The following is a 27,464-nucleotide window of genomic DNA, read 5'->3' on the forward strand; positions in this document are numbered from 1 at the left end:
ATGGAGAATGGTGCCTCTGGCCTGGAACCTAAGATTTTTTTCTAGCTACTCTGTGTATCTTATATGTACTAATTTATTTATATTTAGTGACTCCTTGGATAGAACAGAGCTCAGAAGATTATATTTTGCTTTTTTAAGTGTGTGTATGGATATATGTGTCCAGTACTGAGGATGATGCCTGGTATACAATTAAAGTTAAATAAGTGCTTAATAATTTAAAATTTTGAATTTCATAAATTTCATTTATCTTAAAAATTCATTGATGTGGAAATATCTATTGCCAGGTAAGTGATTTATTACTGTATAATTAAATTACTCTCCATATAAAAAAAAACAGATTGCCATTTGCTAGGATTTGTTGTGCTGAATTTTTGTAGTCCAACTCTTCATTAAAATATGTGAAAATCTTGGTGATCCAGCTAACTGTTTTGGAACTATTAACGTGGATGTTAATATACAATCAAACATCTTTGTATATAAACAATCTTTTCACCTATCTGAATGGTTTAGAGATAGGGATGGTCTGAAACTCATATCTGTCTTATCGTTCAATTTCACCTAGCTACTTATCAGTATTTTCAAAAATATTGACTTTTGACACTACTAAAACTTCAGTCATGCCTGTAGCATATGTAGGGTGGATGTGGCCCTTAGAAGTCCTCCAACCTATATCACTTATTTTATACATATTAAAGTTGAAGGCCCACAGTAGCTAAGTTATATTGATTTACCAATAACCATACTTGTTTCTTTTTTACATATGTGAAGTGAATATGAGAAAGTACATTTGCATGGCAACTAGGTTCTAATTTTCAGGTCTTTTGGTTTGGGGTTTGTTTGTTTTTCCATTTTAAACTCACTTCTATAAGCTGGTTTATTTTTTGGGTCAGATTCTGTCAATTTTTATACCACAGCAATGTGTCTTTTGAAAAAGCAATCCAGTTTTATTCACAGATTTCAATTTTTTAGTTCCAGTCTAAAAGTATAGCTTCTTCAAGGAAAGAATGATACTATTCTTTACCATTACCATGATACTATTCTTTTATGGATTAATGTATTTTATAGTTTTTTGTGATTTACATACAAATTCACATGTTAAGTCTTGGATATTCTAACACATGTGAATCTTTCTGGATATAAACAAAAGAAATTCAGTTGTCTGAACTCAATTTGAAGAAGAAATAATGTTAGTAATTTTTTCAACCCATATTAGAGTATTTTTGCTTGTATCTGTTGATCATCTGTGTTTAAGTGCTTCTTCTCTCATGTAATATAACATTAATTTTTAATAATGAGCTTTGGCTTTAAAAATCACTGCAATAAAGCTACATATTACTTTTGGAAATCTGTTTCTTTCATTTCCCCATAAATTGATACCTAATTTGTTTTTCCATTATCTTTATTTAACAACATTAGTCTCTTTATATTTACTTCATTTTTAGTGAAGTCCTATCAAAATATCCAGGATTAAGAAGACCTATTTAAAGGGGGGGGGGGGGGGGAGAGGGGAAGAGGAAACGGGGGAGCGGAGAAACTGGTATGAAAAAGAAAGAGTAGAGGCAATCACAGTTGAGGGTTAATTAAAGACTTTAGTTTAACATAAATATAAACACTTCTATGTTTGTTTTTGTGTTTGTATGTAATGTGTTTTAGGGAGAACTTGAAAGGCAACTTTTACAAGCAAATCCAATCCTTGAATCATTTGGAAATGCAAAAACTGTGAAAAATGACAACTCTTCTCGTTTTGTAAGTTTAACGGCACCATAAAGTTTAATTCCTTTGTTAATTACTAATATGAATTAAGATAAAAAAGTTATTGTACCTCTAAGAATTTTAAATAGAAATTGAACTGCAAAATAGAAGACAAATGAATTGTCGGGAAAAAATAAGTGCTGTTAGTAATAGAATTTTAATAATAGTTTGCTATTTCATGGGATTACTTAAAACATTATTTGGTCTTGTTGTCTTATCTATATGAAGAATTACAGAATTACCAAAAATTACCAACAGTTTTGACTTTATTTTTTAAAATGTGTCTGCTAATTTGTACTGTAGTCTCTCTTTTTTAGCTGTTGTATTTGGACAGAATGACACTTGAGAAGAGAATACATATTGAAAATGCATATTTTGGAGATGTTATATCCATATTCATGGAGAATGCATAATTGAGATCTGTGTTGGAAGAGTTTTTTTTTAATATTCTTGGTATTATACCTCCCTCTCAATTATTCCGGTTCTGCTTTGGACCAGATCTGATCTGAACTGGATACAATTCTCTGGACTCTAGAGTTGCGTTTGGAAGTTGTGTTAAGTTCCTAAAAGAATATGAAATTTTCCTTTTAAAACTAGGATATTAAGCTTTATCTCTAAAGTCTCTTTTAGTCCTAAGATTCTGTAAATACATAGAACAGTATTTTAGAACTATAAAGGACCTTAGAAACAATATAGTCTAATTTCATCATTTTACAGAAGAAAAAACTGAGTCCCACAAAGTAAAAATCATCAGCCTATCAAGTTCACAGATATAGTGGTAGTGTTAAAATCAGGACAAGAACTTAAGTCTTCTCACTCCTAATGTTCTATTTTATCTTTTATCTTCTCTATTTTTATGGTCAAGCCTTCTAGTTTTCCATGGCTAAGGATTTTTTACTTGAATTTTCCCTTTCTTCCTTTTAGGGATTTACATACTCAAAAGTACAAACCTATTTGTTTTTATTTATTACCAAATTGCCTAGCAGGTACATAGAACCCATCAGCATTGTTTTAAAACCTTAGGAGAGAGAGGGGAATTTTTACTTAACTCTTGTACATAACTATTGTTCCACAGTCGGCTTGCAGTTATAAATACATGAATAATTTTCCTTTTCTCAAAAAGCTTAGATTTGTATTTGGAATAATAGGCAAGAGAAAGATGAAGGGAATAAGCATTTATTGAATACCTAATATATGCCAGTAGGTATTAAAGCATTTTACAAACATGGTTTGATTCACTGGGAGCGATAACAGTGTCTTATTTTGCTCATCTTGTTCACTGATAAACTGACTTCTTGGAAGCCTAATAGACAATGGAAGGACTCTAATACTTCCTGGGGAACTCCATTAATTCTGATAATGCACTATTCCCAGCTTACTAATAGGCTGTGTTGTGAAATCTGCTTACCTGAAGAAGAAAATTTTTTTTTTATTTTTACTCATTTGTTCTATATAGTTCCCAAGAAATCAGAAGAATTATGTCATCTCGAATCTCAGGGACTAGACTTCTTTCTTTCTTTCTTTTTTTTTTTTTTTTTTAAATAATAACTTTTTATTGACAACCCATGCCAGGATAATTTTTTACAACATTATTCCTTGTACTCACTTCTATTCCAATTTTTCCCCTCCCCTAGATGGCAAGCAGTCCTATATATGTTAAATATGTTGCAGTATGTCCTAGATAAAATATATGTATGCAGAACCGAACAGTTCTCTTGTTGCACAGGGAGAATTGGATTCAGAAGGTAAAAATAACCCGGGAAGAAAAACAGAAATGCATATAGTTTACATTCATTTCCCACTGTTATTTTTTTGGGTGTAGCTGCTTCTGTCTATCATTGATCGTTTGAAACTGAGTTAGGTCCATTTCCATCAGAATACATCTTCATACAGTATCGTTGTTGAGGTAAATAATGATCTCCTGGTTCTGCTCATTTCACTTAGCATCAGTTCATGTAAGTCTCGCCAGTCCTCTCTGTATTCATTCCGTTAGTCATTTCTTACAGAACAATAATATTCCATAACATTCACGTACCACAATTTATCCAACCATTCTCCAATTGATGGGCATCCATTCATTTTCCAGTTTCTAGCCCCTACAAACAGGGCTGCCACAAACATTTGGCACATACAGGTCCCTTTCCCTGCTTTAAGATCTCTTTGGGGTATAACCCCAGTAGTAGCACTGCTGGATCAAAGGGTATGCACAGTTTGATAACTTTTGGTGTATAATTCCAGATTGCTCTCCAGAATGGTTGGATTCATTCACAACTCCACCAACAATGCATCAGTGTCTCTGTTTTCCCACATCCCCTCCAACATTCATCATTATTTTTTCCTGTCATCTTAGCCAGTCTGACAGGTGTGTAGTGTTATCTCAGAGTTGTCTTAATTTGCATTTCTCTGATCAATAGTGATTTGGAACATTTTCATGTGAATGGAAATAGTTTCAATTTCATCATCTAAAAATTGTTCATATCCTTTGACCATTTATCAATTGGAGAATGGCTTGAGTTCTTATAAATTAGAATCAATTCTCTGTATATTTTGGAAATGAGGCCTTTATCAGAACCTTTAACTGTGAAGATGTTTTCCCAGTTTGTTGCTTCCCTTCTAATCTTGTTTGCATTAGTTTTGTTTGTACAAAGGCTTTTTAATTTGATATAATCAAAATTTTCTATTTTGTGATCAGTAATGGTCTCCAGTTCATCTTTGGTCACAAATTCCTTCCTCCTCCACAAGTCTACTATCAAGTTTACTACAAGTAAACTATCCTATGTTGCTCTAATTTATTTATAATCTCGTTCTTTATGCCTAAATCATGGACTCATTTTGATCTTATCTTGGTATACGGTGTTAAGTGTGGGTCCATGTGGGACTAGATTTCTTATTCACTAAAAACCATTTTAAGGAAGTTGCCATGGAGTAAATCTGCGTTCCATTTTTTTTAATGTAACTTCCTTGCGTATCATTCTCTCCAGAATTCGGCCAGTTCTGGAGTTTAAGTAATTTTCATTTTCTATCTTTTCATCTAGTTTTGTTTTTTCTATTTCTTAAAGTATTTGCCAGATGTTGGCCATACATATGGAATGATTTCAAATAGATTTGTCCTTGAACTAAGAAACTCTAGATTCTATGCTTAATCTGTATTTCAAACTAGTTATTTAAAGAAACAAAAAACAGAACTATTCTAATGTTTATTTAGGTGACAAAATTTATTAGGCCATTTATATACTCAGTAATTTATAAAGGAAGAAAAACAAATTATTAATAACTATATGAAAATATCTCCAATCTCACTAATTATCAGAAAATGCAAATTAAGACAATATTAAGTTCCCACCATAGACAGAATGTATAGCTGGACAATATATTGAACCAGTGAGTAAGTTAAGTTAAGAACTAATTTATCCCCAGGGATGTTTCCTCTTTTCCAAAGAAAGTAGGTGTGCAATCTTTTTTTTTCAGAGTTTAGTCATTGTTCAACCTAGACAAATGTTTTCAAAACTATTTCTTATAAGGAATTCCAATATCTTTGACCATAGACATACCTCTAATAACAATACATAAGAGAATGTGTAATTCACTTCTGTGTAATCTGTTAATTAAATACAACAAATAAAACACAAAATTAAGCCATTATTATGACTAAAGAAGGAAACTATGCATAAAATGAAGAATGAAGAGGCAAAGGATTAAACTATCAAGAATTATGCACTTACTATGTGCTAGAAACTATTTAGGCATTTGGGAAACAAAAACGAGACATTTCAAGGATCTTATGTTTTACTAGGAAGACATGTTTATAAATAAGTATGGGCATAAGAGAACTTTTTTATTGGGAGGATATTAGCACCTGAAAGGGATCAGGGAAATCTCCATATAGGCATGGATATTGAGGAGAGTTTTGGAAGAAACAAGAGAATTGAGGAAGGAACATATAGAGAGAAAGCAAAAGCAAAAACCTGGAAACCCAAGATAGACTGATGTATATGGTATAATAATGAGTCCTATTTGGCCAAACCATAGAAACAAATTGTGGGTGGATTTAAAAGCCAAAGAGAAGGATTTTATAATTGAGAAGTATGGGGAGGTAGTCCTGGAAGAGGAAACTGATTTCTCACCTCCTCCTTATGTGTGAAAGAAAAGCAGACGAAGAGAAAGGCATGGATTTGAAAAAGTAGAATATTGAGAAAGAAAAAGGGGGCCCAGTAGATCAGAAGGTTAGCTGTGAATATTAGCTGAGATAAACATTTTTTCCCCACACATTTTTTGGTAGTTATTTCCATTTTGGAATTAAATCCATCACTGAATGGACAACACATTCTTTTCTTTTCTTTTTTTTCCCTTTATGTGGGATTTTATTTCTCTTAATAGCATTTTATTTTTCCAAATACATGCAAAGGTAGCTTTCAACATTCAGCTTTGTAAAATTTTGTGTTCATAATTTTTCTCCTTCTCCTTTTCCCTTCTCTTTCCCCAAGACAGCAAGTAATCTGATACAGATTAAATACGTGCAATTCTTCAAAATATATTCCCTTTTTTTAAAAATAGCTTTTTATTGACAAAACATATGCACTGGTAATTTTTCAACATTGACCCTTGCAAAAACTTCTGTTCCAACTTTTCCCTTCCTTCCCTCCACCCCCTCCACTAAATGGTAGTCCCATACATGTTAAATATGTTAAAGTATATGTTAAATACAATATATACACACATATTTATACAGTTGTTTTACTACATAAGAAAATCAGATTTAGAAAGAAGGTAAAAATAACCTGGGAAGAAAAACCAAAATGCAAGTAAACAATAACAGAAAGAGTGTAAAAGCTACATTGTGGTCCACACTCATTTCCCAGTGTTCTTTCGCTGGATATAGCTGGTTCTGTTAGTTACTGATCAATTAGAACTGAATTGGATCCTCTTATTGCCGAAGATACCCACTTCCATCAGAATTGATCCTTATATAGTATTGTTGTTGAAGTGTATAATGATTTCCTGGTCCTGCTCATTTCACTCAGTATCAGTTCATGTAAGTCTCTCCAAAACTCTCTGTATTCATCCTGCTGGTCATTTCTTACACAACAGTAATATTCTATAACATTCATATACCACAATTTATTCAGCTATTCTCCAATTGATGTGCATCCATTCAATTTCCAGGTTCTTGGCACTACACAAAGAGCTGCCACAAACATTTTTGCACATACTGGTCCCTTTCCCTTCTTTAATATCTCTTTGGGATATAAGCCCAGTAGTAACACTGCTGGATCAAAGGATATGCACAATTTGATAACTTTTTGAGTATGTTTCCAAATTGATCTCCGGAGTGGTTGGATCCATTCACAACTCAGCAACAATGTATCAGTGTTCCAGTTTCCCCACATCCCCTCCAACATTTGTCACTATCTTTTCCTGTCATCTAAGCCAAATCTGAGAAATGTATAGTGGTATCTCAGAGGACAACACATATTCTTGAGAGTAATTGGTGATGGCCAGAGCAGATAGATTCTCTTGTTGACTAGAGATTACCAAACTTTTCTACATAGAAGATCTATGAACCTACTAAAAAAAAAATAAAACCTTTAAAAACTGTAGCGATATCTTTTATTTTTCTATCACTTTCATTTTTAGCTATTACTTTCTCTTCCTTACTCAGACAGTAATTTCTTTAGGTATAGGAGTAAGGTGTATGGGGGAAGGGTGAAAGGAATTTAATAGAGAAAAAAATAGTTAACAAACATTAACAGAGTGACATCATGTGCAGTATTCTATTCCCATAGTCACCCATCTCTGTGAAGTAAAGAGGAAGGTAGATTTTCTCTTGTTTTTTTTTTTTCAGGGCCCTTGTGGTCATTAACAATTTAGATAACCCAGTTTCAAAAAGGATATTGTAGAATTGTGTTCCAAAATTATGGCCTTTTATTGAGTAGTGAAATTGGTTTTGGTTTTGGTTTGTTTTTTTTCTTATCAACAGTCTTTCAGAATATTCAGGGGTACTACAAGTCAGAGTGAAATTTTAATGATATTAAGGCTTAAAACTGCATTCTGACTTTTGGGGCACCCTGTAGATGTTAGAGCTGAAAGGTAATTTAACTTAAAAGAAATGGGTTTCCATTGTCTTTTCCACTCATTGCTTTTGGTTCTGCCCCTTGGGGTTAAACAACATCTATTTCAAATGAAGTCTTTCCATACTGTTGTTCCATTCCCCTCTCTTCCCCTACCCCCAATTTTTTCTTTTCTTCACATATCCTTTAATCAGCTGTGTGACACATGGGTTTCAATGCTCTTCTTTATTTTAATTAACCACCTATGCCCACAATCCAGCTTATTGGTATCTTCATGTTATCTTTTTGTTTTAAGATCTTTGCTTTCTTTTTTGTTGCTTGAATTTTATTTTTTAATATAAGCATTTGAGGCTTTCAAATTTATTGTTTTCATATTATATGTAAAATGAAAATCCCCAGCCTATGAAGGTGTACTGTTGAACCTTCTCAGAACTATAGGTATAGTGTGTTCAGAATTGAATTCTCAGTGCTGGGGTATATTTTTCAGTCTATGCTGTGGTTGCAGTCTGTATTCAGGTTTGGTGATCATCAAAGATGATTGTTAAAATTTGAAAGGTAAAATGTCTACACTGTTTGTGCAGATTAGTTGCTCTCCTTATGGTTCTTTATCAACCCTTGGAATATTGACCTTCATAATACAGGTTACAATACAATTGCTGTCTGAGTAAAGAAGAGAAAGTAATATCTAGAAATGAAAGTGATATAAAAATTAAAAATATCGCTACAGTTTTTAAAGGTTTTTTGTTTTTTTTTTTTTTTAGTAGGTTCATAGATCTTCTATGTGGAGAAGTTTGGTAACCTCTAGACAACAGGATACAATGACCTGTAATCTAGTTTCTACCATTTGCTGATAAACATCCTATAAGACAGCACTACTTTAGAGAATAAATGAATGTTTTCTGAGTATAAAGAATGGGAAATAGTGTGGTTGTTAGTCAAATGTATGCTATAAAAATGTTGTTAGATAAGAACTGATTAAAATTAGAGGCCTGGTTAAACAGTCACTATGTCAAAGTACCTGCCCAACCACTTGGAACAACACTAGCTAGCTATCTTTATCATGTCGCACAGGTGTCCAAGATGATATCTTATTCATAAACTTCACAAAGCTCTGTCTAAAATGGTATTGCCACCACTTTTGCTAACTCCAACAATAGCATTCTTAGCAGCTTTTATTGGTTCTACTTCATCTTTGACCAGGTCTCACTCAGTCTCATCCTTATGTTTTAAACCATGTACTAGAGGTCTGACTTCCATTTGGACAGCACCTTATTAATTAGCTGTTTTTTTACAAATTATTTCTTTCTTATTGCCTTGAGCATCTCAAAGTGAGGAAAACTTAAAACTATCTTGCTTTGGTCTTTAGTTTCTTGACATCATAATCATTCACAATATTTTTTTTGTGGGGGGAGGGGATTGTGAAGAATTTGATATGTCAAAAGAACAACAACAAAAATAAGAGTTGATAGATATTAAAGTTCAGAGATATTCTCTTGGGATCTTATATAGTCCATGATATTTTTCATTATCTTAATAAGTTTCAATTTCTGGGACATCTCACTAAATGCTTCCTCGATGCTTTAAAGATTCTGTCACTTCCTGGATGGGTTGCAGTTTGTACTTGGTCAGTTTCCTGTCTTTATTTCATCTTCTTTGTATAACATGTTGGGGAGTGATATGTTAGGCTCTGAATTTGGGATGTTCCATTGTCAAGGAATATGGATCAGCTCTGCTGTAATAATCTCCTTTTGTTATCAGTTTTCTAACTCTCTGTTGTCCACTTGACAATCAGATAGTAATTTAATATATACCAGCCTTGCACTTAATAGAGATTTTAAGTTGTTTTTTTTTTTTTTTAAATAACTTTTTATTGATAGAACCCATGCCAGGGTAATTTTTTACAACATTATCCCTTGCGTTCACTTCTGTTCTGATTTTTCCCCTCCCTCCCTCCACCCCCTCCCCCAGATGGCAAGCAATCCTTTACATGTTGAATAGGTTACAGTATATCCTGGATACAATATACGTGTGCAGAACTAAACAGTTTTCTTGTTGCACAGGGAGAATTGGATTCAGAAGGTAAAAATAACCCAGGAAGAAAAACAAAAATGCCAGTAGTTTACATTCGTTTCCCAGTGTTCTTTCTTTGGGTGTAGCTGCTTCTGTCCATTTATCAATTGAAACGGAGTTAGGTCTCTTTGTCAAAGAAATCCACTTCCATCAGAATACATCCTCATAATATAGTATTGTTGTTAAAGTGTATAATGATCTCCTGGTTCTGCTCATTTCACTTAGCATCAGTTCATGTAAGTCTTGCCAGTCCTCTATATTCATCCTGCATCTCTTTGGGGTATAAGCCCAGTAGAAACACTGCTGGATCAAAGGGTATGCACAGTTTGATAACTTTTTGAGCATAGTTCCAAATTGCTCTCCAGAATGGCTGGATGTGTTCACAATTCCATCAACAATGTATCAGTGTCCCTGTTTTCCCACATCCCCTCCAACATTCCACATTATCTTTCCCTGTCACTCTAGCCAATCTGACAGGTGTGTAGTGGTATCTCAGAGTTGTCTTAATTTGCATTTCTCTGATTAATAATGATTTGGAGCATATTTTCATATGTCTATAAATAGTTTCAATTTCTTCATCTGAGAATTGTCTGTTCATATCCTTTGACCATTTATCAATTGGAGAATAGTTTGATTTCTTATAAATTAGAGTCAATTCTCTATATATTTTGGAAATGAGGCCTTTATCAGAACCTCACAATATTTTTTGAACTTTATTCTTCTAGTATCATTTGTGTTCATGGATAGTTGTCTTTTTTTTTTTTGGAAAGTCCTCTGTTTGGTCAAAAATATACAGAACTATACAAGAAAGATTACCCACAATAGTGTGGTTACTGATCTAGAACCAGACATTTTGGAGAATGAAGTCAAGTGGGCTTTAGGAAGCACTGTTAACAATAAGGATAGTGGAGGTAACAGAATTCCAACTGAGCTATTTAAAATCCTAAAACTTCATGGTGTTAAAGAGCTGCACTAAATATGCCAGCAGATTTGGAAAACACAACAGGCACTACTGGATTAGAAAAGATCAATTGTGCTAATACTAAAGAAGGGCAATTCCAAGGAATGTTCAATTTACCAAACAAATGTACTCATTTCACCAGCAAGGTTAATTCTGCAAGTTAGGCTGCAGTAATATGTGAACTAAGAATTATCAGAAGAGGAGGCTGGTTTTCACAGAATCAGAGGAACTAGAAACAGAAATTGCCAATATTTACTGGATTGTGAAAAAAGCAAGACAGTTCTAGAAAAACATCTACTTGCAAAAGTAAATGCCTCATTGACTTCACTGAAGCCTTACGTCAGGGGTCCTCAAACTTTTTAAATAAGGGGCCAGTTCACTGTCCCTCAGGCTGTTGGAGGGCTGGACTATAGTAAAAACAAAAACTTTTGTTTTGTGGGCCTTTAAATAAAGAAACTTCATAGCCCTGGGTAAAGGGGATAAACATCCTCAGCTGCTGCATCTGGCAAGTGGGCCGTAGTTTGAAGACCCCTGCTTACGCTACATGAATCACAACAAAATGTGACCAGTTCTCAAAGAATTGGGAGTACTCGATATCTTACTTGTTTCCAGAAGAACTTATATGCAAACTAAGTAGCAATATAACACAGGCTAGTAGTAATGTAACAAATAACATGAATCAACATGAGAATTTATATATGTCCATAAGTCCTAGAAATAGTCCAAAAGGAATCCATTGTCCATTAGTTCATGTTCCAGGAATCCAATAATTCCTATAAGCTCTGAAGTATTGCAATAGTCTCATCAACAATTTTTTATCTCAAGGAATCCAATGATTCCTGAAGATTTTAAAAGTTCTTTTAATAGTCTCATTGTCAACCATGCTCTTTCAATGTCTGTTGTTTCTTAAATTTTCTCCTTTGTTTTGAAGTTTTTCTCGTTTTCTGTTTCTCTCTGATGGACAAGGCAAATACGACTCGTTGGCACCCATCTGATTCCTTCTCCACCTGTGGAGATACAAGCAAATCCTCTTCCCCAAGTAGTTAACCTATCTGTTCCCTTCCATTCACCACTTTCTGGATCTCTCCACATCACCTGGTGATTATCTAAAGATAGTGGAGCTGCTCGTACTGGACACTGCTCTTCTGGTGGGTTATAAAACCTGTCTGCTAGAGGCAGTGTATCTTTATCAAAAATTAAAAAATTAATGGTATAGAGAATAGAAGTTCTCTAGGATTACCTGTGGCTTCCTCTTTCTTTTGTTTTTGGAGGAGTGTCTTAATGTTTTGTTTCTCCTCTCTACTATTGCCTGTCCTTGAGGATTAAAAGGTATGCCAGTGGTGTGTAAAATCTTATACTGTGCACAAAAGTGTTCAAAATGTTTAGAAGTATATGCCGGTCCATTATCTGTTTTTATTTCTTGTGGCACACCTATAATTGCAAATGTTTGAATGAGGAATTCAGTGACTTCTCGGGCTGTCTCTTTTGCTGCTGGTATTGCAAAAGTGAATTCTGAAAAGGTGTCTACCACAACGTGGATAAAAGACAGACGACCAAAAGATTTATAATGGGTCACATTCATTTGCCAGATTTCATTGGGTCTCACACCACGAGGGTTCTTTCCTGGAGGGAGCGTAGGAGGGTAGAAAGGAAGGCAAGCTATATAGCTTTTTACTATGCTCCTAGCTTCCTCTTTTGTTATCCCAAATTGTAAACATAAAGCTTGAGCAGCCTGATGATATTTAGAATGGATTCTTGGACCTCCTGAAATAAAGGAGTACTGGCTAACATAGTTAAAAGGCTATCTGCCTTTGAATTTCCATCAAAAATAGGACCTGGAAGTCCACTATGTGAGTGGACATGCAAAATATAAATCTTGCCTGGATGCTTTCTCACTTGCTCTTGAAGTTCCTTAAAGAGCTGATATATATTAGAAGCTGCAAATTTTATTTGGGCTGTCTCAATTCTTTGTACCACACCTACTGAATAGGCCGAATCAGATATTATATTTATGTCTCCTGGGTAATAAGTGAGAGCTAGCACGATTGCATATAATTCGTTCTGCTGAGTGGACTGAAAAGGAGTTCTGACTATTCTCTTTATGTTTAAATCATGAGAGTATACAGCACAAATATTTTGTTGGGATGCATCTGTAAAGATAGTTGGTCCTTTAAGAAGAACCTTAAAAACCTTCTCCTCAAAAATACATTGCCAATTATGCAATAATCTGGTTATCTTTAATGGAGACTCATGTGCAAAATTTGGAGCTGTGGCCAATAAAATTTGCCACTCTGGGATGGTCTCGCAGCATACATTAATTGGTGTGTTGGTATAAAAGGTGTATATCGTATCAGATCTTGTCCCAGATAATTGTACTGCTCGCTTAATGGTGTTTAATAAAATTCTAGCCACAAGCACTGGGTAAGGAGTAAGGCTTTGTTCTGGTTGTTCCAGGAGGTTCACCCATTCTTATCACACTATTTCCTTGATGAAGGACTGCTGTGGGTGCCTCTTTTGTAGCAAAAACTGATATTTCCAAGGGTTGTTGAGTTACTCTTTCAACCATATTGGATAAAGCCAGTTCAACTTCTCTTAAAGCCTCGAGCTTCTTTTGTAAGCTGGCATGGTGAGTTTAAAGCAGTATCTCCACTTAAAATGTTATATAGGGATTGCAGTTGATTGGTAGTTAAGCCTAACACTGGATGCATCCATTGGATATCTCCTATCAATTTTTGGAAATCATTTAAGGTGTTTAACTTCTCTCTCTTTAAATTTTTTTGTACTGTAAGTGCCTTAGGATATACTTCACATACTAAATATTGAAAAGGAGCATGCCTTTGAATTTTTTCTGTAGCAATATAAAGGTTGTAGTTTCTTAGTGTTTCTATGGTCTTTTGTAGACATGCTTCTAACATTTGTTCCTCAGGTGCACACCCCAAAATATCATCCATACAATGTAACAATATTACTTTTGGAAATGCTTTTTCTTACTGGAGAAAGAGCTGCAGCAACATACATTTGAGACATAGTAGGGCTATTTTTCATTCCCTGTGGCAAAACTGTCCATTCATAGCTTTTATAAAGTTCAGCTAAATTAACACTGGGCACTGAAAAGGCAAATCTTTTCATATCCTCCTTATCTAGAGGGAATGAATAGAAACAGTCCTTGATGTCTATAACCCAAAGAAGCCATTCTCTAGGCAACTGAGTAGGAGATGGACGTCCAGGCTGAAGGGTTCCCATAGTTTCCATCTGTTCATTTACCTTTCTTAAATCAGTCAACATCTTCCGTTTTCCAGATTTCTTTTTTATAATAAATACTGGAGAATTCCAAGGACTTAGAGAAGGTTGTAAGTGTCTTTGGTCAAGTTGCTCTTGCACCATCTCTACTGAGGCCTGAATTTTATCTCTTGTTAAGGGCCACTGTTCTACCCACCCTAGTGTATCAGTTTTCCACTGAATAGGAACCCATGAGAGTGCTGGCAGGCCTTCAACAGCAGCCCTGCCTAAAAAGCCCGAAGTACTTAATTGTAATCTTATCTGCTGTAAAACGTCTCTTCCCCACAGATTGATGGGGATTTTTTTAACCACAAAAGGAGTAAAAACTCCTGTTTCATTTTTAGATGTCCATTTCATAGGGGCAGCACTAACTTCTGCTGCTATTGATCCTCCTACACCAGACATGTAGGTGTCTGCCTTAATCTTTGGCCAGTGACTGGGCCAGCTGGCACCTCTAATGACAATACGATCTGCATCCGTGTCTACCAATCCTTTTAATGGTATTCTTTTCACATAAATAGTCAGCATAGCTTGGTCATCTGTCACAGCTGCAGTCCAAAATATTCCTGGACTCTGCTGCTTGAGTCAGAATCTGGGCAGCTATCATCAGGTGTAGGGGTATGTAACAGTAAACCTGATGCTACTACTTCTCCTGGTTGTCTACCTGTGTTAGTGACTGGGATATTAGCTATACATTCCCCAGTTTCCCTTATCAGTGTGTGGATGGCCACTGTTTTGTAAGCATTCTCAGGAGGTGAAATGGTCAAGCCTATTGTGCCTGGAGGCAAGGGATCCATAGGCTGGACAGGAATAGATTTCACCTCTCCAGGGGATATTTCAGTAGTCTCTATTGCATACAACTCTGTTTTTCCTAATTGCAATCTCCTTTTCCCCTCTGAGTACCCTTTGGGTGATTGATTGTGTAATCTCCTTCTTCTATCCCATTGCCTTTTGGCTGATTGATCATATCTTATTATCGAATTTCTAAAGAGTCTCTGGGTGTAACCTTGGCTGCCATCTTGCCCCACCTGGGGCCCTGAAGTTGGGCCCCGTCTCTCATTTCCCTGAGTCAATCTACATTCTGAGGGCCAGTGAAAGTCTCGGTTACATTTTCGATATGGGGTTTTGGGTTTTTTTCTCTCACCCTGTCTTCTCATTCTATCTCCATATCTACAATGAGCTCTCAAATGTCCAACTTTTCCACACTGAAAACATCGATGAGTTTCTCTAGAAGTCCCTTGCCAAGAGGGACCCTGTATTTCCATGTTCATCATAGTTTGAATATAAATATTTGTGCCCACTGTGGTACAGCGTCTTATGATTTCCTCTAAAGGAGCATCTTTGTCTAATCCCCATATAATTCTTTTGCAAACGTCATTGGCACTTTGTAAGGATTCCAACACAGAGTGCCTATCAATTCCAGTGACTTAGCACCTTGTAAGAATCATAACAGATTATAAGGAAAGCTTGAGTGTTACAGAATTAGTGCTTTTGAATTTGACCTTCTAGGTCAAATTAGCCAATACTTAAATTAAGCTATTTGCTAGAAGGTCAAATACTAAAACTGAATGTTTTGACCATATAATAAGAAAAAACTTGTTGGAAAAAATATTCTCATGTTGAGAAAGATTGAAGGCCAAAGGAAGAAGAGATCGCAGAGAATGAGATAGATAGATAATATCATGGAAACGGCAAACGTGAACTTTGACAGACTTGAAGAGATAGCAGAGGATAGTAGGTACTGGTATGTTGTGGTCCATGGTGATTATAAAGAGTCAGACATGATGATATAATTAAAAAATGGCAAAAAATGTATTTATTCCTATAGATTTTTAAAATAGCTGGGAGAAAATAATTATGAAATTGAAACAAATTTACATATTCTACATTGTTGTCAGTTTGAAGTATCTAGAAATTTTTATTGTAGATGCAGTGAAATTCTTCACAAGAATCCAACAATCATAATAACATAAGAAAACCATAAATTGTTCGAACAAATGAGAATAACTTTATCAAATTTTGACAGTATGTTTTGCCATTGATGAGAATTCAATCTTCTTTTGCTCTGTTTTAAAAACATGCTCAATGATTATGTTCAGTGTTTGATGCACATGAAATACATTCAAATCCATAATATACTTTAGAGTATTTTTATGTTGGTTCAAAATGTATGAATGGAACATTTTGGTAATCCTTTGTGACATATATGTGAATATCAGTATGGAATGGACAGCTCCATTATAAATTTCTTTCCAAAATATCTGAAAGGTGAGTAATTTATTAGTGGTGAATGGAGATAATTTTACCTTCATTCACCTATTCACTTTTGTTGTTTCAATCACATATAAAGTGTTTTTATTTATGTAAGTAGTAGACATTTATATTCTCCATGTGCTGCATTTTTAAGGCAAAGCAGTGTGGACGTCTGGATTCTAGCAATTACCAAATACTTTATCAGTTACCTGTGGTACTATCCATTATATCTTTCTTGTGTAAGACTAAGGATTATTTTACTGGGAATGTAAAATTTGGGAGTTCTTGTTAAATTCCTTTATTTATTTAATGAAGAGAGCTATTTTTTCTTGGTTTCAAAATGTCTTTACTAAATTATATCTTTTTAATAAATTATGAATCATTGTTCTACTGCTTAATAATAATTAAATTGCTAAGTAAATCCCTGTATTGTTTTAGTTACATCAATGATAAAAACATTTAAATGTGGAAGTTCTTGGCATATTTTATTGGAGCTTTTTTCATTTTTGAATGGAATCATTAATCACTAATCTTTGTGTCCTACCATTTATGCAATTCCCCATTTGACTTGGCCATTCTATTATATCTTCTTTTTACTTCAAGAACAGTGAATATTTTGTTTACCTGATCTTTAATAATTTATAATGGTTATTGTTTTATTATCATAATATCATAAAAATTAGCATAAAATAGTTTAATAATCCTGTCAAAAGTAGAAGTTAGTCTTGTATGCCTTTCTTTTTCAATTATATTTCATTTTTTTCGTTCTGTGGAAACCCACTTTCTCTCCATCCCATTTCCCTCCACCCCCTTCTCCAAGAAGAAAAGCAAAGAGAAAAAAAATCCCTATTACAAACTTGTATGGTCAAACAAAATTAATCTTTGCATTGGCCATATCCAAAAGAAATGTCTCAATTTGTACTTCAAATCTGAAAATAGGGAGCAAGTTTCATCATGACTTCTCTGGAATTATCATTGGTCATTTCATCAATTAGAGCCCTTCAGTTTTTTGAATATTTAATTTTACAGTGTTGTTATATTAGATGTTGTCCTATATAGCTCATTATGCTAATTATCTGTTCAAAAAAAACATTTATTAAGATTCTCAGGAAATTCACTCTTTTCATTTCTTAATGTTCCTTTACATTTATATATTTGTAACTATCTCTGTCTAGCTTGTTCAGCCATTCCCCCAATTGATGGGTCCCTTGCCACTATAAAAAGAGCTTTTATGTACTTGCACCCACACACATACAGATAAGGTATCCTTTTCCTCTTTATTTCTTTAGAACATATGGTTTCATAGTGTCATTGCTAAATCAGAAATTATGAGTAGTTTAATAGATTTTGGAGTACTATTCCAAATTAACCTCTCATAGTAACTGGACCATTTCACAGCCTTCCCAGGAGTGCATTAATAAATCTACTTACCAGCAATGCATTAATAAATCTACTTGCTATAAATCTAGCATCTTTCTTAGCTTTTCTTGGAAACCTTAGCATTTTGTGAGCTTTAGCCTTCTTGATACTTTTCTTCCAAGATCATGTCATATCCTTATCTTCATTCTGTTATCTGCCTTTGCTTCTTTCTTTGGTATAGAGCTTTGCATTTAACTTTTCTTGATTCTGTTGCTTTTGAATTTTATTCTACTTATTCTTTGTTATAGTTTTTTTAGAAGCTTACTTTTCTCATAATTGTGTTTATTTCTTGCTACTTAGTCCATACATCCCTATCTTCCTTTACTACTTCTCAGTCATAGGCTCAGTCATAGCCAGACTTTCATCTCTCTCTTTGTATAAACATTGAAATGTCAAAAGCCTATGTTTGTTTAACACATAGTTCTGTCTTAGCATGAAAAGGTGGGGATGTTACTTGGAAATACATTTAGATTAGATACACATTGGTGGCAATTATTAATGAAGTTACACATATCAGTGTGTGAACATCAGGCAAGACTGACCTCTTTGACACAATGCATTTTTTGCTATTTTGGATGGAAGAACAGCTGCAAGTTTAGCTGATTGCTGTTTGCTGACAGAATAATGAGGAAGGAATATTTATTCAGGGATCCTTCCCTCTCTTTCCAAGTGGGGATAGCAGTAAACCAGGCAGGACACTAACTTTGCTGTTGTTCTAGTTCATCAGATGAATGACCATGTTACTTAAAACTGCCTTCATTCGTGTTTGTGATTGGTATTCTTCCCTGGTCTGTTTTTGTTTTTGTTTTTGTTTTTTTGACTGCAAAATTGAAGGATTTCACATTATCTACCCTGTTGTCATTGGTATAACAATTTGGGAAAGTATCAAACTTTGTTAGCATTTTAATGTATTAAAAGGCACAATATCATTTGTTCTCTTTGGTGATGAAGCTTTTAAAAACTTTTAAAATCTGTAATAACATCCTCTTATGTAACTTTTTGTGGTGTTCTTTAAAATATAATACATGATGGTTATCTCTGTGAGCAGGTTTCTTGAGAAAGTTTTCTGGAGGCAGCCTTAGTTTCAGTTCAGAGTAATAATCACTCCAAATGCAGCCAGCTGATAAAATCCAAAAGTTTATTTTCTCCTTGGGCCTGGGTAGCTTTCTTAGAAGCCTCGGTTTTCCTTGCTTCCAAGAGCTCTCGTTGGTAGTCTTTTGCTTCTAGCTCAACTCTAAATGTCTCTAGCCAGCACCAAGGTAAAAGTTGGAATGAATCTGTCTTGCCTCTGAGGGAGGGCTTCTGGCTTTCAATCTCCCAGAGTGCTCTGTGTCTGTCTCAGAGTGCCCTTTGGCCCTGAGAGCTTCTTGCTTATATGAGTTCTCTAAAGGTGTGAACACAAGTATTGTTTCTATCAATTCCACTTAGTACCTTGTTTCAAGTTCTGGCCTATAACATCTCCTTATAAGATCAAATCAATCATACTGAACCATGCTAAATTAGGCAATTGACTTATCACTTTGTAAGGATTCTAACAACTTTTCTCCCTTTCAATTCATTTTTTAATACATAGAAGACACAGCTAGTTATGTAAACAGTATTTTCAAAATGTACTTTTTCCATATATAGTAGCATTGTTTCCAAAATGGAATTTAGCTTAAATTATTATTATTTATTGAGTTAATTTGGCTTAAATTAAGGTAACAGTTTGAAAAATCCTTAGAAATACACTGTAGATGTTAGTATCATTAATTAATGATCATCATCAAAACATTATCAGAATTAATAGCATTCTGAAAGCAGAAAAGAGGTGGTTATAGCCAGTGCTTCTTTCTAGGTCTATAGGTTGTTAAGAGACATGGCCAAAGAATAACGTGTGCCATTGCATTGGCCATTTTACAACCTCATTGATATATAAAATTTTAGGGTTTACAAAACTTTAGGGTTCATAAGAGTTCTATGAAGTAGGTTGAAATTATCCCTATTTTACTAATGAGGAAATTAAAATTCCAGAGAGGTATCTGATTTGGTACCTAGTCAGCTTTGTGAACTCTGAAATCCAGTATTAGATACATTGCACTATGATAACTCTCATCCCTCCCCTCCCTAACACACTGTTATTTTTGCATGAGAACATATGTGAAATAGAATGATAATTTTCCAAATATAGCAGTTCTCCAAAAACGTCAGCTAGAATAAAATCCTTCTCAATGGTAGCAGTTAAGTATATTTGTAGAATTTTTCCCCATTCCCTTTTTTAATTGCATTGTAATTCAAGACATCATACTTCTCCTTAAATGATTAAAAGATTCTCAAAAAACATCTCCTCTATTTTAGGATGATGGTAGAAAGGCAGTGATCAACAACAAAATGATTCTTTTGCCATTCTTTATCATCACTTTTTAATTACCATAATAGGAAACTAAATATGATACAGGGAATAGCAGATATCTGGTTAAATAATTTTCTGGATAGCATCTTTGCATTATTTCACAACAAAAGAGCTGTCAATTGTCTCCATCAACTGACTGTTTAAGTCAGTGGATACATAATATGAACTGAGCTTTTCTCATTTTTAGAATATTTCTCAACCCTACTTCCTAATATCTTAAGCCACATTGTATTTAAGCTTATTGCATTATCCTTAAACTGCATTAGTAAAATGGTTTTTATTTTTTCCCCACGTGGTGCTGTGTATAAAAGATCCACTTTACTGAGAGATTTCAATGATGGTAGTTGATGTTATTTATCCACCAGTTATTACTATAGATTATTTGAATTACATTGATTAATTCATCCTTTCATTTTTTTGTTTGAGAATAAAAAAAGCACTTTAAAATATAATATTCTCTGGGAGCAGGTTTCTTGGGAGGGTTCTGGAAGCAGCCTTAGTTTCAGTTCAGAGTAATCACCCCAAATGCAGGCAGTCAAAATCCTTTATTGTGTCCTTGGGGCTCAGCCAGTTTTTCTTAGAGGCCTTTGGTAGTCTTGGTTCCGAGACCTGCCTTTTCTGGCTTGTGAATCTCCTTGATTGAATCTTGGCTGAGGCTCTGAGAGCTTTTAGTGGGCTTGTCCTTCCTGGCCCTGAGTCCTTATATATCTCATACTGAGTATACACCAATTATTATATCACTAGGAAACCATTATTTGTTGTAGGATTAAATGAATCCTAAACCTAGATTTAGCCACTATCTCTTCAATTCCACTTAGTAACATCTCCTCTGAGGATCAGATCAATCATACTGAACCATGCTAAATTAGATAACTATTGTCTCTATCAATTCCACTGACTTTAGTACCTTGTAAGAATTAGATTAGGGTTTACTCTGTAAGCATAGACAGTGGAGATTTTCCTCCTTATTAGGTATGTCAGTTTGACAAACATTTATTATTCACCTACTCTATGATAGAAACTGTGCTAAGCACTGGAGAATTATCTTACTTACCAGTTAGCATTACCTTCCCATTAAATGTTCATTAATTCTTTTAGTGAATTTTTAATGAATTCTTACTCTGTATTTCAGTGCATCTGGCCACATTCCTGTGGTCTTTAATCATTGTTCAAGCATTTATTAAGGACCAACTATATTCTAGGCTCTCTATTTACTTAGATTACGAATTCAAAGAAACAGTCCCTTTTTATGAGGACTTGTATTCAGATTGGAAAGACAATTAATATATATGTAATTACATACAGAATAAAATAAAGAGAATACATAGAGAATAATATAAAATCATTTAAAAGAGTTTGTGACAGAAATAGTAGTTGGGGAGATCAGGAAACACCTCATATATAGAATTGACATTTGAACTGCATCTTGAAGAAACAAACCAAGGATGACTGCTAGTACAAAACACTGAAACTGGAAATGGGGACTCCTGTGTGAGCAACAGGAAAAGGCCAGTGTTTAAATTATAGGAAGGGAAGTGATATCTAGTAATAATACTGAAAAGTTAGATTGGGGTCATGTTGCAATGCGCTTTAAAAGCTAAGAAGCCACTGGAATTAATTGGGTACAGGGCACAGGGAGACATTGGCACAGGCAAATCAGATCTGTATTTAAGGAAAATCATTTTGAATCTTATAGAATAATATAAAATAGAGGAGATCAATTAGAACTATTGAAATAATCAGACAAAAAGCCTAACTCAAGGTTATATCTGTGTGGATACGGAGGAGTCAATTGTGAAAGATGTAGAGATGATACAACAAGATTTGGCAAATGTTTGGGTATTTGAAGTGAGGGAAAAAGAGAAATTAAGACTCATACCAAGATTATGAATCCAGGAGAATGGAAGAGTGGTATTTTCAATCGAAAAAGGGGAAATTTATAAAGAGTTGGTTTTTTTGGAATGAAAAACAGATCTGACTCATAGCTACAGCCAGTTCTAGGATTGTGAGAAGGAAAAGGATAATGAGTGTAATTGAGGATAGTAAAATGTTAATGGATATGAGTGCTAGGGCAGCCGAACCAATAAGGTCTATTAAAAGGTGGCCTGCGGTGATATTAGCTGTTAGCCATACTGCTAGGGCTAGTGGTTGAATAAGTAGACTAATTGTTTGGATAATAACAATAAGGTGTTGGAGTGCCTTGTGGTAGGAAGTGAGTAAGTGAAGCTTTTGGTTTATTGCAAAAGCCTAATACCATTGTTCCTATTCAAAGGGGAATAGCCATGCTGATATTCATTGAGAGTTGTGTAGTAGGAGTAAATGACCAAGAAGATTAGTGGTTGCCATAAATAGGATTAGTGACATAAGCCTTAGGGGTCCTGTTCCACCAAGATTGTTGTGTATTGATATTATTTGTTTGGTGATGAACCGAATAAGTCAGACTTGTAGAATTTGGATTCTGTTGGGTAATCAATGCTTAGATGTTGTAAAGATTAAATAAGGAAATAGTATAATAACAGGTAGGGTAGAGATGCCTATAATAGTAGGGCAAATGAAAGGGATAAATAGATTTTCGTTCATTTTTTCTCTCAAGGGAATGGAATTTCTGGGAGTTTAAGGATTCCTTCTGGAGGATAAATATCGATTATTTCAATACCAATGAGTTGGAGTTGGAGTTGGAATAAACAGAAAATGTTGATGATCGTTAGGCAGGCAAGCTGATGTTTCTAATTGAGGCATATGCTTTGAGGAGATATTAAGCTCCGTTAATACTTAAGTATTATATTGGTTTCTCAAAGATGTTTGCATTATATGCGACCAGTTTTCAAAATATTTTAGGGTTGATATTTCTAGTACAATGGGCATGAAGTTGTGGCTGGAACCACAAATTTCTGAACATTGACCGTAGTAAACTCCAGGGCAAGTGGAAGTTAGTGTGGCTTGATTGAGTCGCCCTGGGATAGCGTCTGCTTTCAATCCTAAAGAGGGTACTGCTCATGCGTGAAGTACATCCTCTGTTGAGTACATCCTCTGATGAGATTAACATTCAAATTGGAAGCTCTATAGGAAGAACTACTCGATTGTCTACTTCTAGGAGTCAGAATTGTCTGGGAGTCAAATCTTGGGTTGGTACTATATACGAGTGGAATGACAGATCTTCATAGTAAGGTAAGGTAAGACTTCAGTTTTAGTCATCTTGAATTTAAGATGTCTCTGGGGCATCTAGTTTGAAATGGGCCAAGACAATTGATGATGTGAAACTAAAGATCAGGGGAGAGGCTAGATATATAGGTTTGCGAGTAATTTTGCATAAAGATGTAATTTAATACTTAAGCCCTGATGAGGTATCAAGAAACTGTAGAGGGAGAACAGAAGAGATCTCAGAATACTTTCTCAATTCTGCACATCTTGTGGGTATGATAAGAATAATGTACCAGTGAATGAGGAGGAGCAGTACACTAGATAGGAATAAAACTGTCTAGACCAGGGGTCCTCAAACTTTTTAAATAGGCCCTCCAATTGTTGCAGGGCCGGAATATAGTAAAAACAAACACTTTGTTTTATGGGCCTTTAAATAAAGAAACTTCATAGGCTTGGGTGACGGGGATAAACGTCCTCAGCTGCTGCATCTGGCCCACAGACTGTAGTTTGAGGACCCCTGGTCTAGACTGATCATTGAAAAGTAAGAAAGGTCACTGAGGCAGAAATTATCCTTAGGAGGAAGTCACACTATGATATATTGAGGAGACATATTGTATTTTGAAATGCATACCTGTGATCCTTTAATATTATTCTGGGTAAGTTTTTGATAAGTTATCTTGTTTATTAGTAGAAGAATTATTAATTAATTATTAATTATTATTATTATTATTATAAAATAAAATTATTTCTCTGTGTGCATACATACTGACATGCAAGTTTATTTTTGAGGTGATATAATAAGAGTTATAGACTTGGTATTATGAAGTCCACCCAAGCCACTTAACACTTGTATGATTTTGGCTTCTTTGGTCCTCAATTAACTTTGTTTGTAAAGTGAGGATGTGTTGCATTTGATGACTTCTGAAGTTCCCTCTAACTCTCTAAACACACATATAAACAATCATATACACATTCCCTCTTTCTCTCTCTCCCTCCTCCTTCTTTCTCCTTCCCTCTCTGTTCCTCCCTTTCCTCTTATTTTTATATGTATTTATATAAAATGTGTATATGTCCTGAAACATAAAAGGCATGAAGAACATCATCTTTTAATCAGAAATGATAGGTCTAATATGTGGTAATTAAAATACTCCTGAAAGAAAACATTAATGCTAAGAAAATGAATTACAGTAGGAATTTCTATTAATATTAATACTAACGACTGTAACTTAGCTCTTTAACTTACTTTCAGGGCAAGTTTATACGGATTAACTTTGATGTGACTGGTTATATCGTTGGAGCCAACATCGAGACATGTATCCTATTTCTTTGGTATATCATAATGCTTGAATAATTTTTTTTGTTTGTTTAATGTTATAAGGTATAAGTAATTGTAATGGCTGATTGTGTGGGTTATTTTTAGAAGTACTTTAAATGCTTATGTCAGATATATTTTACCAGTTGGATAAAATGGGTATGTATAAAATTTTCCCATGCAAATCTTTAGTTCTTAATTGAACCATCAATCCTAATGTCAAGATATTTTTGAATGAAGCCTTGGTGATATATTAAATTAAAATTGTTCTAATAATGTACCTAGTTGTAATAATACTTTTGAGACAGTGTGTTCTCATGTATGAAAAGCTATGAACAGGAAGTTAAGAAGACCTTGTGTGATCTTTAACAAGTCACTTTTCATCTCAGCATTCAGTCAGCTTCTTTAGACTATAAATTGTAGAGCAAGTGCCTCTCTTCTTTAGGGTTTTCTCACTATCTGTATACTAGTAAAATCATACATCTGTTCTCCCCCAAGTTCCCATATATTTGCTTACTTTGTTGCAATTTAAGATTTTTGAAATGCTTTTTTGGGTAATAACCTACAAAGTATATATTTTTTAAATGATCCAAACATTGAAGCTCACAAAAAGCTAGAAGGAAAAATAAAACATATCACCAAGGCTTTTAAAAACCGAAATTAAAGATTTATAATTGATTCTGAAGGATTGTGTGATAATTTTATAGTAATGTTTGTTGATAGTGAAAAGTTCCTGTTTAAAAAGGTTCGATTAAAAACTCAGCACATGGCAGACAATTCAACATAAAGGGGATCCTAAAACCAGAAGGAAGAATGGATTAAACCCTTAAATAGGATACAAAGCTTTCTTAACAAATGTTATAGTAGAAAGGAAACTGCCTCAGAGATCAAGGAGCAGCAGTAAAAGGCTTCTTAATATTCAATAGAGAGAAAATAATTCATTCAAGGAGAAATTAGGAACAAATACTAGAGATATCAGTACAGTTTATTTTTAAAATAGAATATTAAAAAATATTGAACACTTTAGGAAGCTCTTTTTAGAGAAGAAAATTTAACAGATTTGGATCACATATACTAAAGTAGCAGAAAATTTTCTGTAGAGAAGTTAAGGACAGTAATTTTAAAAGAATACACGAATTCTATACAAACCAAAGAGATTATGACCTTGTAGATAGGGTACACAGAAACAACTTAAGGTTCATAGGTATTCCAGAGGAATATTGTCATGTAGAAAATTAAACAGAAAAGTGCCCACAAATTGGAGAAATGTAGATAGAATGCAGAAAATAGAAGAAATAACCAAGAAAATAAGCATAACCCACCAGAAAAAAACCTAGAAACTCCCAAGACAAGTGGCAGTCAATTTTAATGATGATTTAATGAACCCACTAATGGAATAAAGGGGCCAACATTGTTGTGATGTCACTGAAGAGAATAATATATTACATTCTCTCCCCCCCCCCAAAAAAAAAAAAAATGCTCCAGCCTAACGCCAAATTCTGCTTTTGTTTTATTTATTTATTTTTTTTCCATAGCTTTTTTTTTTACAAGTTATATGTATGGGTAATTTTACATCATTGACAATTGCTAAACCTTTTGTTCCAATTTTTCCCCTCCTTTCTCTTACCCCCTCCCCTAGATGGCAGGATGACCAGTAAATATTAAATATATTAAAGTATAAATTAGATACACAATAAGTATACATGACCAAACCGTTATTTTGCTGTACAAAAAGAATCGGACTCTGAAATACTGTACAATTAGCCTGAGAAGGAAATCCAAAATGCAGGCAGGCAAAAATATAGGGATTGGGAATTCAATGTAATGGTTCTTAATAATCTCCCAGAGTTCTTTCGCTGAGTGTAGCTGGTTCAGTTTATTACTCCTCCATTGGAACTGATTTGGTTCATCTCATTGCTGAATATGACCAGTCCATTAGCATATTCTGCTTTTGTAACATTTCTTATATAAGGATCCTCTCCTTTTTATATTGTCATCATCTAATTACAAGCCCTCATCACCTCATGCCTGGACTGTTTTAATAGCTGCCTCCTTCCCTCAAGTGTCCTCTTACTTCAGGCCATTTGTCCATTCCATTGTCAAAATGATATTCCTAAATTGCAGTCATATCTCATATCATTCCACTATTAAGTAAACTTCAGTAGTCCCTATTTTTAGGATCAAATATAAAATCTTTTTACTTTTAAAGCTCTTCATACCTTGGGCCCTAACCTACCTACCTACCTTCTAATCTTTTTACACAATACTCTCTTCCATATATTGTGTCATCTGGCTCCTTACTGTACCTTGAACAAGACATTACCTCTCAACTGTGTATTTTCACTCACTGTCCTTTATACTGGAATTATGTCCTCCTTCATCAGACTCCTGATTTCCTTCAATTCTCAAATAAAACCTGACCACCTAAAAGAAGCCCTTCCTGATCCACCTTAATTCTTATGACTTCCATTCCATTCTTCCATTGTTTATCTTCAATTAATCCTCTATTAATTTTGTTTATACATAGTGTTTGCATGTTATCTCATTAGATTGTGAGCTCCTTGAGAGTAGGGATTTTTACTAAGCACTTCCTATGTTTAGAATGCCTGTTGTTTAAAAGGCATTTAATAAATGCACGTTTCTTGTTGTCATGCCATTCATAATGGTTTAATCATAAATGAAAAAGAATGAACAATCAAGAAAATGGCATTTGAGTCATTCTTGGGTATTGCCGTTCTTCTCCCTTCCCCCCTAGTCAAAGTTATGAATGGAATATTCAATTTGTAAAGTTCCCCTAAAATAGAAATAATTAAGTAC

At 34.4% G+C, this 27,464-nt stretch overlaps 1 protein-coding gene across 2 annotated transcripts in view; it reads left to right on the forward strand.

The window, feature by feature from the left end:
* Positions 1-27,464, forward strand: part of MYH10 (myosin heavy chain 10) — a 227,432-nt gene that overhangs the window by 83,912 nt on the left and 116,056 nt on the right. For both annotated transcript variants that reach the window (XM_051995701.1, XM_051995702.1), the window contains exons 6-7: positions 1,654-1,746; positions 24,585-24,648. In XM_051995701.1, coding sequence (XP_051851661.1) covers positions 1,654-1,746; positions 24,585-24,648 — 157 coding nt within the window. The remainder of the gene's footprint in view (positions 1-1,653; positions 1,747-24,584; positions 24,649-27,464) is intronic.

The sequence above is a fragment of the Antechinus flavipes genome, chromosome 4 (genome assembly GCF_016432865.1).
Source record: "Antechinus flavipes isolate AdamAnt ecotype Samford, QLD, Australia chromosome 4, AdamAnt_v2, whole genome shotgun sequence".
Taxonomy (NCBI): Eukaryota; Metazoa; Chordata; class Mammalia; order Dasyuromorphia; family Dasyuridae; genus Antechinus; species Antechinus flavipes.